Genomic DNA, 14,933 nt, shown 5'->3' with positions numbered 1-14,933 from the left:
AAAGATTGCTCCACACAGGAGTATCTAGGATGAAAGTAGTTTGAAAGGTGTTCCTAATATCTGAATTCCAGAGGGCAACTGCAAAATCGGAAAGGGTTATAGAGCTTTTTCCCTGTATTGAAAAAACTGGAAATTATCATACCTGTGAGTTGAAGCTAGTACTGTTTGCTTTGAAAATGCTATGAAGGACTGCTGCAAATGTAAATTGATTTATGGAAAATCATCTGTGAATGGACTTGATTTTGATTCTATTACTTTCCATATTTTGTTGCAAGAAAGTGTTTTCATTTGTCCAGCTTTAGATAAAAACTAACAAACTGTTTCCATGGACTACTTTTATTATAGTAAGCACTGCAGAATGTTACTACATGCTCTGCTGACTACATTACATGAGATCAAACTTTATTGGTTGCATTATACAAGTCACCTCACAGTTAGACGTTGCGATTCTCACTTAGAGCGTCTTCTGTGTGACATGCGTGAATGGGCGTTCCTTCGTTGAAAGTTGTGCGTTAGGCCCAGCAAACCAGCACGTAAAACTCTACTGCCAATCATTAGCAGACCGGAGTTCTGCTGTGGCGGCCCCTAACCGGGAAAAGCCAAAAGACACAATTACAATATGAAACTGAAATCATTGAATCACAAAACAGTAATTGTAACTGAGCAAGTAAAATGGTCCTGACTGCCAGAAGGAACCATACTGATGCCTGATGTTTTCTGGTCTGATATTGATGTTTTCTGAATCGATCAAAAAGATAAACATCATATATATGTGTGTGTGTATGTCTGTGTGCACGCGTGCATATTTAAAAAGGTAAAAAGGTCACACAAATACTAATTAAAAAAGACAACTGGCTTAGAAATTCTTGTGTGTTGTGATCAAAACCAAATCAAGTTTCTTCTCCACTGTTAACTCCTTCTGATGTAAAAAACAGTGCTTGGAGGCATCAGATGAAAGGAGATACCACTTCTGAAGTTATAAAGTTGTAAAAACAATCCTTTATTAATGCTTAACAAAATCACAGTGTTTTCATCCTCTAAACACCAGGACTTTATCAGATATTATGCCATTACAAATACTGTTATTAAATACCCTAATTCTATCACCAAAACAATTAACCAATAAAACAATTAATTAATCTTAAAATTCATTCTCAAGCTACCCAGGTGCCCAGCATGGAGATAAAGGATGCAAAAAGCCATACAAGACATACTAATTAATAAACTATCATTTTTTTATACTTCACACCACTAGATGCCACCAAAGAACATGGAAACATTAGGGTTTAGGACATATTACCTATTAAATGAGATTTATAATTTTTTTTTTTTATTTTTGATTTTTGTTTTTTGATTTATTTATTGTTTTATAGATTTTATTGCATCAATTAGAGATGTTTTATAATTTATTAATTAGTATTTTCATGAAATCCTGGTGTTTAGTGAATGAAAACACGATGATTTTGTTAAGCATTAATAAAGGATTGTTTTTACAACTTTATAACTTCAGAAGTGGTGTCTCGTTTTATCTGATGCTTCTGAATGCCCTTTCTTACATTTTTAATGGTTGCTGCTGGTTGCAGTGTTTGGACAGTTTGTTCCTTTTGTTTCTTCGTAACTTCTTCAGATATTTACATCGCGGACAATTTCTCTTATTTGCTGAAGTATCAATGGCATTAACTACTTCTCTAATTAGAAATTACACAAATGTGAATCATTAAAAACAAAAATGAAATATATAAACATTGGATATTAGGAATCACTGATAAAATATAAAAATATAGTGTGATTTTACTATTTTAATATTTTAGCAAGGGCTGTTTCCCCTTCAGTGCTCCAGTGATGGGAAGGTTGTGTCCCCCACCCACATCCTAAACATACCTACTCCAAGGTTTGCTGCATCACTGGATTTACATTAAAAAAAATATTCCATTTACTACAAAGTAGTGCAATCCTGTATGTAATATATTCAGTGTTCAAAGCTTTGGGAGGAAGGAAAACCCCTCACCCCTACCCACAGGTTCAGTGGGTATTTAACAGTTAAGTAGTGTTTTTCTGTTTCACTGTCATTTTTCATATATTGGCAATCAGAATAATTCATTTGAATTCATGCCACTTTCTGTAATTGCAATTAGTAAATATAAGTTGTCAGACCTCTCTTAAGTGTTGTGAAGTGTAACTTTTACCACTATCGAAATTTCAGAAGTAACTGAATTCCTTATATATCTCTTGCACTTCCTGAGAGGTAGGCTTTAAATCTGACATTCATAAATCTGAAATTAATAGCCAAATATATGCAGTTTAGTAACAACAAAAAAAACAGCAGAGATATTAATGCAAATCATATATACACTGCTTGTTGACTTTATATTTTCACAATTTTGTAACTTTGGTTTGAAGACATGCTGTAGGTGGATTGGACATTCTAAATTGGCCCAGGCATGAGTGTGTGCGTGTGTGTGCCTTCTGTGGAAGGTTGGGTGCCAGGCTGGCAACTCGACACTGTAAAACTCCACTGCCAATCATGAGCGGACAGGTGATCCACTGTGGCGACCCCTAACCGGGAAAAGCCAGAAGTAGAAGAAGGTTTGATGGGATACATGTTTTTTTTTTCTTTTTCTGAAATAGGACTTACATTTGATGTATACCTCATCTGTTTGACCTACATTTCACCATTCACATTAGGCAATATATTCTTGATTTGCTTCTCTGCTACTATTCCATACGTCAGCTGTGTTCCCTTGTTCCATCATCTTTTCTAAAGTACATTCTACCAGTTTTAACCTGATACTTTATGTGGAAATAACATTTTCACTTCTTCCTCTCTGCTACTGCTTACACATCAAACACTGTTTATTACTCCTCATTTTTCAGCCACTCTTAGCATGTTGCCACCTTAGTATTCTCCATTACTTAGTCCATCAGCCTGACCTTACAGTACTACTCAGGTTACTCAAGATGAAGCATCTGACTGAAGCATTTCAGTCAGTACTGGTTTCCTAGTTATGCCGCTTAGTATCCACCTGATATCTTCTTACCTGTATGTTGTATATGATTCCGACTGGATATGATTTTAAAATCCAGATCAATTTCTACTTCCCTAAGGCTACCCCACCTGTTCTGTACATTCCTAGATTTCCCCAGTAAAAGTAAGTTTGCACTTCTTTTCTTAATCTCTAGATGAAATGCATCTTTACACCTGCAAGATTCCAGATCCTGTTAATAACTAGCTCACTCAGATCTGCACTGACCTTAGTGTCTTTGGTGAAAAAGCTGACCTTGCACTCCAACCCCAGTTTGCAGTCTTATTCCAATGTGTGGAATTCTTCAGGTATATGTAATCTCAGACCACTGACCCAAAACAGGCATTCTCTCAGCTTCTGATCAGTTACCAAGTTTCCTGTGTACAACATCATTTGCTACCCTACACAACTCATTTCACCATCAGTGCCCTGTATATGTCAGGGTTCACAAAGCCTTGCAGATGCCTCACAGGTTGTGAATCCTTTGCCTATGTCAGAAGTGTGACCCAGTCAGAGAACTGGATCAGGCAGGCCAGTTCTGAAAAGAGTTCTACTAAATTAAACTAAGTAATCGCACATCTGACTGTTGCTTAACAAAAGGAAAGCAGCCAGCTTATTAAGCAGTGTGGCCTTCTCTGTGACAAAAGTGCAGTTAGTAGAGATGCAATGACATGACTGAATCCTAAATCACCTTTCTTCCATGCAATCTCTGTTGCCATTAGAATGTTCTGTAACACAGAAAATAGGCAATAGTCTACTTTTATCTAGAATCCATTCTATAAAGAAACATTTCCTCACCGATATGAGACTATAATATGGCTACATCTCCTCATCAGGTATCTTTCACTTTCAAAAATACCTCCTTCTTATGAGTTGCTCATACATCTGTTATACCTGAAAGGCTTCATTCTGTAGACAGTCACCACCCTTTCTTTTTTAAGAACATGCATGTCATTTTTACAACTTTTTAGGACTACTGGTGATCTAGGCCTCTTTCTTTGCTGATCTATAGGAGTGTGAATACAGTGATTTGGACAGTGATATCTCTGAAGTTAATTAATAACTCATTCTTCCACTGTTCATCAACATAAATATTGTATTATTGGCTCCTTCCCAATCCATCACACTTCAGTCAGTGTCAGCACATCAGAAATTACTTCCAGCTGAAGTCTGGTACTCACTATTGTCAAGTATCACTATTGCCTTTCTCAGGGCTATCCCTTTTCCATAAGTTAGAGGCATAACATACATTTAATGGGACAAGCATTGCTGCCATTCCTTTTTGCAGACCTGAGTATAGCTCCAAGTATAATCTTCACCTATATAATATACGTTCAGAGCTTCCAAGTTCTGGTTCATCAGGTTTGACACATTCAATCTATTATCTGGTTCATACAGAAAACATCTGTAGCACATCACATATAACAAATATTCTGCTAATTTTGAGATTCATATCTTCACCTACACATTTTCCAGTAATACTCTTCCCATATGTAAGAATAGAAAGGTGTAACAAATGTTTGACTGAAGTTACAAACACATCCCTCTATAAATATTTTTTTAAAGCTAGGCACATGTTTCTATCAATACTATTACTGTAGTCCATTCTCGATATATGAATAAATAATCCAGGCATAAAATCATCTGATTCAGCAGAAAAGAATCAGGACAGAACTGTGGATAAGTCCTAACCCCCCCCCCCCCCAAGCTACATTCAATATGCTTCTACAGCACCACTGAGGGCAGTAAAAGCTGATGCAGATGTCATTTATGGACAAGGACAGCAGATATCTACAAGACTAAGTATGACAAGCAGAAAGGAGGCTTTCAGTGCCACTCACCATGGACAGAGGTACAATGGCCCGAATGTCTCTTTGAATCACTGTAAGTTCTGTCATCACCTTCTCCGAGTCTGGTGTGAAGTGCCTTTCTTGATAGTCAACATGCCACATGATGCGTCTTGTCACAGACTGGCTAGTGAAATTTTCCATTTCAAACTCTAGTTGCATTATTTCCAGAGGAGGCAGATCATTCCTGAAGGAGAACATCATAGTTGTAATCAATATTTAGCTTTGACAAAGACAGACATATGACTTTTTAATTTAAATACTAAACATTAAAAAAGTGGTGCACATGATATTTTTAATTCTACTTCTACTGTACTTTAGAATGACAGTACTTTACTCATGCATTTGCTAACTAATGAAATGAGCTAACTTATAACAAACCTTTGTTTTGGCAATCTAAACCAATGACAAATATTATATGGTAAGCAGTTATGTAGCTGGTAACAACAGAGCCCTTCTGCAAGATATAATCTGCATCAAGGTAAGCTAGTTTTAATAAACACATGTCAGCTGAATGATAAAAATAAACCTGCTGCCAAGACTGAAAATCATCCTGTCAGGCATAATTGTATTAAAACAGCTGATAGTGTTTCATTTACTCCAAGAATGCTGCTTGCTTATAATGGCCAACTTTATCTTCTGGCAACTAGCTACAAGGAGATGCAGAGACAACAGTGCAAAGATGCCGACTAAACACTTTTGGAAAGAGATTAACATTCTTACAGGAAAAAAACATCTTTAAGATGCACCATTCAATGTAGTAATACAAAACTTTCCCCAGAAAATTTCCTTGAAGAATTCAACAATCTCCCATTAGTAAACTCCACACCTCCTACGGATCATGAATTGCCCACCCTGCCACATTCATTCCCCTCTTCTACTTCATATTCAAACATCCTAAAGAATTCTTTATTCAACTGGAAAATATTTCCACCAACACTCCTCCTGTATCAGATGATATAACCCCTTGGTTCATATATCATGGTGGTGAGCATCTATGTCTTCCTCCCACCCACGTATATAATCTATGTCTCACAGAAAGCACCATGCCACAGATTTGGAAAACTGTCCTAATTAAATCCCTCCCAAAGAAAACCAACCCAAAAGATACCTCTCACTTCCACTCAATATACATCCACCCAAGTCTGGACAAACCTCTAGAAAAGGTGGTCTATACCCAACTCTCTCTGTATATCCAGCAGTACAACCTACTCTACTCCAACCAGCAGATATTCTTGCCTGGATGAAGTACTATGAAAGCACTTTAGCCCCTAACTGATGACATCCTGCAAAACTTTGACAGTGCCCTCTTTACAGGTCCTTATTTATAGACCTTGTGACAAAGGGGGATACTGCCAGCACAGCTAGCTGGAATGTGGTAAATAATTATATGTCATTTGTGAATATCAACATGATTTATATAAGATGCGTGTGTTACAAATGTATTAGAACTGTATGTCACGTGTATATCAAACTGCTGGTGTGTGTTGACAAGATTTTTGCAAAGTGCTGTTTGAAATGTAACCACAGTGTGCCCTACTGAAATAGAACATAAGTGAACATACACTATTGTAACTGTTTAAATGTATATATTTTAATAGTGGAAACTGGAATACAGAAGGTTAACATAAAAAAATAGCTGAAATTAAATTACTTTATGGCTATGCAGTAAAAGATGGTAGCTTTCAGTTTTCAGTGCAACAACATAATGTCTGTACTACAGAGCTCTCTGTATAGTCTTTAGGGTGAAATAATTACTAATATTGAAATGAGGAGGAATGTAATTATTTTATGACATACAGCATCTGCCAAAGATCTGAGGTCTATGGGTTTTTACAGGTAGATGTTAAATACTACTAGCTTCTAACAGTGGGGGTTTCATCTGGGAACTTGAGTTAGATGACAAGAAATGCTGTCAGTCTGCAAGCTATCCCAGGAGTAATAACTGAAATATTAATCTGAGAAGTCTCTTAGTGAGATAGAGCATTCTGTATTCTGTCTTGAACCTAACAAGAATCATTCACCACTACATCTGCCTTGCTCTATAAGTACGTTATAGGTTATAGCAATTCTGTTAGATACAGTAAGGAATATTGTGAAGCTTAGTTTAGGTATTTTTCTTTAGTTATTTGAGACTGTCCTGCAATGTTGTTTTAAATATTTCAGGTGGTTTTGAATTATGATGTCACTGTGAATACATACCGAGTATTTGTTTGTTCTTTTATTATTTATTATTAAAAATATTTGAAACTTTCACTCTGGCTGATCTGTGTAAAGATATTTAGCTTTGAGATTACTTGCATATTTATTTGCTGAATCTGTGTCAGCCACTCCTAATACCCTTGCTCTTGGTCAAACTATCATTTGTATTAATATTTATATTACACAGTAAGACTGGACACCCTTTGTTAAAGGCCTTAAAGTAGCTGATAAGTAGTTGACTCATGGCAGTGGTAACTACCTTATAGTCTGGGCAGAAGGGGGAATAGGTAGCAAACCTGTGCCAGCCTCTCCCTGGTGTGTGTGTGAGAGCTACTTGGGCAGGGACATGAAGCACTGGTTGGACAGAGAGGGTGCTGGTAGGTCTTGGCTTGGTCACTCAGCTGAGATCTCAACTATATAGCTGTGCCAGTGGGGAGTCTTATTGGGGATCTGGAGAAAGAGGGAGAAAATAGCCCTGAACTGACTGCAGTCTGTATGTGCTCTTAAGGTAAAGTGCACTTGATGCAGAGAGCTGCATCTAGAAATACTATGTGTGTACTTGTTATCCTCCCAGTGTACGTCCCCCACTGTTGCCAGTGGTGAGGACTGAGGCTCCTTATTACTGGTCCAGTGGTGGGTCATCACAGACCTGACAAAGGCATTTGACCACTACTCTTCTCCAAAATAAACTACTTGAAATTATATCAGGCCAGATACTACTACCTGGTTTAAAGACTTTCTCAGTGACACACACTTCAAAGTTAAACCAGTATCCTATCAATCAGAATCTACACCAATTACCTAAAAGTATACCACAAGGATCCATTCTTGCCCTCACCCATTCTTCTCCATACTCATTAAAAAAACTTTGGTGTGACCTCCCCCATCTCCCATTTATCCTCTCTGCTGATGATATGGTCATTTACTGATCCAGTTACTCTCATACCAACATTCATTGCCAACTTCATTTGGACTTACCTGAACCCAACCAATGGCTCATATACCATAAACTACTTCTCAGCTACACCAACAGCAAAAGTACATTTTTTGGAACTCCACAGAAAATTTACCAAGCACCTGACTCTATCCTAGACTTATACAACCATTCCACAGAGACAAATGCCATCTTCAAAGACCAAGGATTATAGCTTGATCAGTCACTGAACTTCCATTTCTACATAGACAAAGTAAGACACAAAATAAACTCCCTGCGCTTCTGGGCCAAAAAGAGCTCACCATTTCTACCTCAACCAGCCAGAGTAGCCGCTGGCAAAGGAGTTTTCTTTTCTTAACTTGAGATTGGGCTTCATGTTTTTTCTTCTGCCTGCACTGCAGACTATCGCTAACAGCATCTGCCAATTCAATACAAACTCACCTCTCCCTGAGCATCACTGTATCACCCTAGAAAAAGCCAAGTGGCTACCAATAAAACAAATATCTAACCTACTGTTATGATCCCCGCTGTACAAATGACTCCAACTCTGCGCATGTACTCTACTTGCAGCTAGATGTCATGAAAAACTCCTCGTACAATCTGAGACATGACTCAAAAGAGACACCAACTCTGATTACCCCTAGAACCAAACTCCACAGCACTGCACATGCTCTGTCACACCAACTCTCATTACCCCTACAACCAAACTCCACAGCACTGCACATGCTCTGTCACACCACCTCTCATTACCCCTACAACCAAACTCCACAGCACTGCACATGCTCTGTCACACCACCTCTCATTACCCCTACAACCAAACTCCACAGCACTGCACATGCTTTCTCCTCTCAGGGCCCTACTCTTCAGCAAGCTCTCCCCATTGACATTAATGAAATAACACTTATCCCAAATTTTGAATGCAACTCAAAAAGCACTTCCATCTAAGCCAAAGGCTCCTGCTTAGTCACAAGACATATCAACTGACCTATCTCCTCTCCAAGTCTCTTATCTCTCAAGATTCATTGAAGATTGACCCAGTTTAGAAACTAATGTATATACTGTACATTGCTTGATTACACATGCACTGACAGTGCTTCTTCATTAAAATGTATATATTTCTGTGTAATTAGTCTGAAGTACTCCGTTACAGCTCACATTTTGATACTTTTATTTGTGAAATGTTTTGTATTTCACCCAGGCTGAGCTTGAAGTTGATCACTGCACTACACTGGAAAACAAATATAAATTATTAAATTACTTAATGTGCTAGTAGGTAGATAAGCCTGTATTCCATCTCTGCTATTAAAATTAGAAACGCTAAAATGTTAATATAGATATACAAGTGAACCAGCTGAAAACTCATCTGGATTTATGAGTTAATGTTTGCAGTAATCCAGCCTCCTTCCTAGGTGCTACACAGGTTTGCTTTTCAGACTGTTCTACTGATGACCAAATCCTTTAGACTGGTAAGTCCTGCCTATATTGATTCAGCAATGCAGTCAATGTATTGCAGTAATTGTCTATGGAAAGAATGCCATGCAAATGAAACATATTTTGGCTAATTATTTTTTATCCTAGCTATTTGCTACACACATTTGTTTTCCACCCTAGTACAATAATGAGGGCTGCTAAAGGTAGTAGTCTGGCAAGCCTTGTTTTTCAGTTTATTGCAGCAATTTATCCGTGGAAAGAATGCCACACAAATGAAATACATTTGACTTAATTTCTTTATCCTGGTACCCTCAGTAGATATATCAAAAGGCACATTTTCAGAGGAGACATACCATAAAACTTTATTTGTCAGTAGAGGACAAAAGTAAAATAATAATCATGGATGTTACCAACCATGAAGAAAGTATAGTTGTGTCAGTGAACTTACCATAAAACTAGATCTTTGAATGATCCCTGCAGCAGTGGCCTTATCTATATGGGCTATATCCTGTTAAAGATATAACAGTTGGCCAGCATCAAAGCTTCAGGGCACCTTCCACATTCCCAAATTGTCAGGCAGTTTGAGCTAAGCTCACTAAAAGATATGTTTGGGTGCCAAGCCCTTCAGAGCTTTCCTGCTAGTTGAGAGACATGGAGGCTAAGTCCTGAGAGGACAATGGTAGGAACAGAAACTAAAACAAAACTTCCATACCTAGACATTAAAACACACCAAAAACCAAGAAGGATAGAGGGAGGGAGGCAGCAGCTACTCCAGCAGTACTCATTTGAACATCTACTGTTATAGTAATTTTACTTATACAGCTGTACTATGTTCATCATATTGATCACTGCAGCATTACCCTTAGCTATATGGGTAGATTACCCTAGCTTAATGAATTTGGGAGGTGGAAGAAGAAGAGTCCAGAAGCTCCTGGAGAATGGTCTTAACAAAGCATAAAAGTATGTACAGTAGACCAGGTTACCCTAGCTTAATGAATTTGGGAGGTGGAAGAAGAAGAGTCCAGAAACTCCTGGAGAATGGTCTTAACAAAGCATAAAAGTATGTACAGTAGACCAAGTAGCAATTTCTCAAATACTTCAAGAATCCAACCCTTCCCAGAAAGCCATAGACGAAGCCAGGGCCACGAGAGTACCTGGAATAGTTTTATTATGGTGAGTATAATGAAAGATAATAGCCTTAGACAACCATTTGGAAATAAACAGTTTTGACACAAGCTGTTCCTACAAGCTGTTACTTCTTACCTTCACAAGAAATGAACAATTGAGCTGAAAACCTAAAAGATTTAGTTTTGTCAAGATAGTGTCCGAGTTGTCTGTGGACATCCAAGGTATAGAGCATCCATCTCCCTCATTTTTAAAAAAAAAAAAAAAAAAAACAGGAAGATGGATAATTTGGCTTAAAGAAAACTCTAATACCCCTTTAGGCATAAAAGGATTAGTTATCAAAGAAACCCTGTTAGTGTAGAAAATGAGATAGAGTTGACTCACCATAACAGCCTGCAACTCAGATACTCTCTATGCAGGAGTCAGAGCAACCAGTAAAACTGTTTATCTTGTTAAGAACCTCAGGTCAGCCAGGTTTGCAGGTTGAAATGGAGCAAGTGCTGACTTCTCTAACATAAAATTCAGATCCCAAGAAGGGGCTACTGGTTTACCTGGAGGCTGCTTGAGCAAAATACCTTTCAAAAACATTTTGACATGAGATTGCATTGAAAGAGCAGGTTCCATAGACAGATATGTTGAAATGTCTGATAAATGAACCCTTATAGATGAATAAGAAAGACCATAGGATTGTAACTCACACAGATATTGTAAAACCAGAGAACAACTGTCCCTAAATGGGTGCTGGTTATGTTGCTGGAACCAATTAAAAAACGTTTCCACTTGCTAATATATGATATTCTAGAAGCAAGCTTTCTTATTTCCATTAGTAACTGCTGCATGTCATCAGAAAACAGGTGGCTAAAATGAATTAAGAGCCTAAAATACAGGTAGTCAGTTGAAGATGACTGATGTCAGGGTGTACAAACACCACTGTTCTTGTGTGAGTAAATCATGTCTGTGTGGAAGCCTGTGGTAATTACCCATGCCCATTTCCAAATGAAGGGATAACCATGGTTGCCTGGGCCTGACAGGAGTCACCAAAATCATCCTGGGAGATTACTTTTGAATCTTCAGAAGTACCTTGACTATTTGTGGAAAGCATGTAAAAGCATATAGGAGCATTCTTGTCCAAGAAAAGAAAAGAAAAGGAAAGAATTGGCATCTGTCTTCCAAACCTTTTTGTATATGTGTCATGAAATAGAATACTGCCAGTTGATTGTTCAGAGAGGAAGCAAAGAAGTCCACTTGAAGAACTCCCCACAAATGGATCAAACCTTGTAAAATCCCCTCATCTAGTTTGCATTCATGAGGGTCTACCCTGGTCCTACTCAGCTTGTCTGCCACACAGTTTCCTCCGATGGAATGCGGGATTCCCATAGAATGAGACTGTGCTGTGAAGCTATATCTCAAGCTAACTTGGCTAGTCCACAGAAGGGTATGACCTGGTTCCCCCCATTTGTTGCTATACCACGATTGTGGTACTGTCTATAACAACATGAAGAGGTCATAAGAACCAAAGATGATTCAGATAGTTAAGTGCCTTAATCAGCATCTGTTTGACAGTTATGTAGTTGTGGCTATCGCTGCTCTCTCTCTGACACTACGTACTTTTATCCCTCCTGGAACTACTCCCCATGCAAAGACTAAAGTGTCTGCAATGACTGGCTGATTTGGAACATGGAGAGAAGAAATGGAGACTTGGATTTAAGGATATCTGTTGTCTCCACCAAATGATTTCTCCTGGCAAACCCAAACACTGGGATTTGAAAGGTGTTGATGCTGGTATTAAACAGACTTCAGCTACTACAGTATCTTTCTCATGAGGAGGTTTTGACAGTGGTATTTATGAAAATCATAGAAGCCGTGAGACCCAAACTCTTGAGGTATTCCCCTGCAGTGACTGAAATTTGAGTGGAAAACCATAGAAATAACTCTAGCTAGAGATCTATTTTTTTTTTTTTTTGCTGTGGAAGAAAAGCTCTTTGAACGGAAGTGTCTATTAGACATCCCAGGAACACAGTCCTTTGTGAAAGAGTCAAAACTGATTATTGAATGTTGTCTTAGGACCCCAGCTTGTGTAAGAGATCTCTTACCCAAAGGAGAGATTCCTGCAACTTTGAAAAAGGCTCTACAGAGATATGCAAGTCATCTAAATATGAAAAACTGTGGGCACCCAGTAGCCTGCAATAACCTACAACTGGAGCTAAATGCTTTACAAACACTATTGGTGCTATGGATAATCCAAAGGTAAGGCATAGAACAGATAATGTGATCCAGACACACAAAACCTTAAGAAACATCTGAAGTTTGGATGATTTTCTCCCCGGACCTCCACTGAAAATGGGCTCATACCCAGTCGGACTTTCCCAGATGTCAAATAAATAAATAATACAGATGTGGCAATAAGCATCTTTTAAGTCTAGTGTTACCAGGAAATTGCAAGAGGAAGAAGAGATAACATGTTGTGAAGTGACCTCATTTTGAATGTGGGCACTATTGCAAACAGGACTAGGAAAGAAAGATCCAGAACAGGTCACCAAGCATTTTCTTTATTTGGCTCTAAGAACATCCTTAAATAAAAAACCCTTCCCCACCTGAAAAAGAGGAACTGCTTCTGTCACTTTTTGTGACAGCATGTGATGAAGAACCAGAGGAAACATAAAAGCCCTATCTGCAAGATGAGGAATAACTCCCAGAAAGGAGGAATTGCCTCCCATTGCCATCTGTAACCTTGATGACTGGTCTTCAGAACCCATTTGTCTGAAACTACCAGATGCCAAAGAGAAAAATGGAGATTCAGACTTTCTGGAAGAAAAAAGGTTCTAGGGTGGGAGGAGGTCACAATGTCTCTTAGACAGTCATTCAGACTTTTTGGACTGTCCCTGGTTTTGGGGGGTTCAAGGCTTATTTTTGGAACTTGCCATTTTTTCTTAAATGTCTGTTTACCTTTATTCTTTTGAGACTGTTTATTCTGCTTTTTGCTAAAACTGGTTGAGGAATTAGAGAATCCTGTAGATTATTTTGGAAATAGATGGCTGCAAAATTTAGAGATTTCCTGGATCAACTTCCTCCTTTAAAATTTTTTGTTCACTTCTGCAGCAGAGGGGCCAAAAACTAAATCTTTATCTAGAGGGGAATTTAAAATCTCATCATCATTATCATCTGGGAGGTTCTGAGAATGCAGCCACGCAAACCTCCTCAAAACAATACCAATGGCCATAGCCATGTAAGAAGTATCAGCAGAGTCATATACACACACTGTACACAATGAGTAGTGACCTGCCCAATAGAAGAAAGTAAATTATTTAAAGCAGATTTTTCCTTATGATAAGAAACTGCAGACAAAACATTCACAATTAGTCAGAACAAACTTTAACATGTGAGTCTGGCAATTCAAATTCTGAAAATCAGAGTTGCAAAAGTATAAACTTTTTCAAAATATTTATAAATAATTTTCCCATCCTTATCAGAAAGAGTAGGACTTGACTTAACTAAGTGCTGGGTCAGGTTTAGAAATAGGGTATAGAAAATTTAAAACACTGAGGAACTTTATACATCCTATCTACCTTTTTAGGGGCAGCTGCCTCACTATGAGGAAACCTGCAGGCAGTAACATACACATCCTGTAAAGCAGACTGAACAGTAGGAATAGGTATAGGTCCTGGAAATTCCTTCTGTTAACAACTCATAGTATTTTCTGATGGACTGAGAAATTTCAGTTTTCACACACTGAAAACACTGGCACATTCTAGCAATAGTCTCAAAGAAAGATAAGCCTCCACATGGAGAATCAGAGACTGAGCTCTCCTCAGAGTCTGAATCAGAAATCTTAGGAGTAAACCCAGCATCTGTCTCTTCCTCTTCTGTCCAGATTTAGAATTTTGAAGCTTTGTGGGAAAGAGGTATCCTCTTTCTTTTTCCAGAAACAACTTTACAAGAAGGATCAACAGTGTAAATTAAACCATGAGACAGACCTAGTAAACTACTTCTGTCTTAGGAAATATGAGGAGTAGTAGACACATACTTAGTGTTCTCTTTCTTTTGAAGAGGAAAAATGGAGCCAACCATGTTACTAATGGCAGCATCTGCTTCCCCAGGGACAGGCACAGGATTCTGACACAACAGGGAAGCCTTTCTTGTTCCTTTTCCCAGGACCAACAAAAGTAGCTCTTCCTTGCCTACCATGGGGACTCCAAAAGTTGCAGAGGACATGACTAAACCCCAATCCATAAATGTTGTAGGTGCTACACCACAGGGATCTGGGGTAAAAGATGAGTGGTGAGAGGTACAATAAATGGCTACAGCAGAGTCACCCACCTAGAGATGAGGCAGATTACTTGCCTGCTCTGGTAGCAAAGGCGGTTTGCTTAA

General features: G+C 38.3%; 1 protein-coding gene across 1 annotated transcript in view; it reads right to left on the bottom strand.

Moving 5' to 3' along the window:
* TMEM132E (transmembrane protein 132E) overlaps positions 1–14,933 on the bottom strand; it is a 1,376,533-nt gene that overhangs the window by 656,389 nt on the left and 705,211 nt on the right. The window contains exon 4 of the mRNA XM_044054846.1: positions 4,865–5,057. Coding sequence (XP_043910781.1) covers positions 4,865–5,057 — 193 coding nt within the window. The remainder of the gene's footprint in view (positions 1–4,864; positions 5,058–14,933) is intronic.

Source organism: Protopterus annectens, chromosome 13.part0 (genome assembly GCF_019279795.1).
Source record: "Protopterus annectens isolate FY-2018-M chromosome 13.part0, PAN1.0, whole genome shotgun sequence".
Classification (NCBI taxonomy): Eukaryota; Metazoa; Chordata; order Ceratodontiformes; family Protopteridae; genus Protopterus; species Protopterus annectens.
The sequence above is the reverse complement of the archived record's forward strand: the minus strand, read 5'-3'. Positions and strand labels throughout refer to the sequence as shown.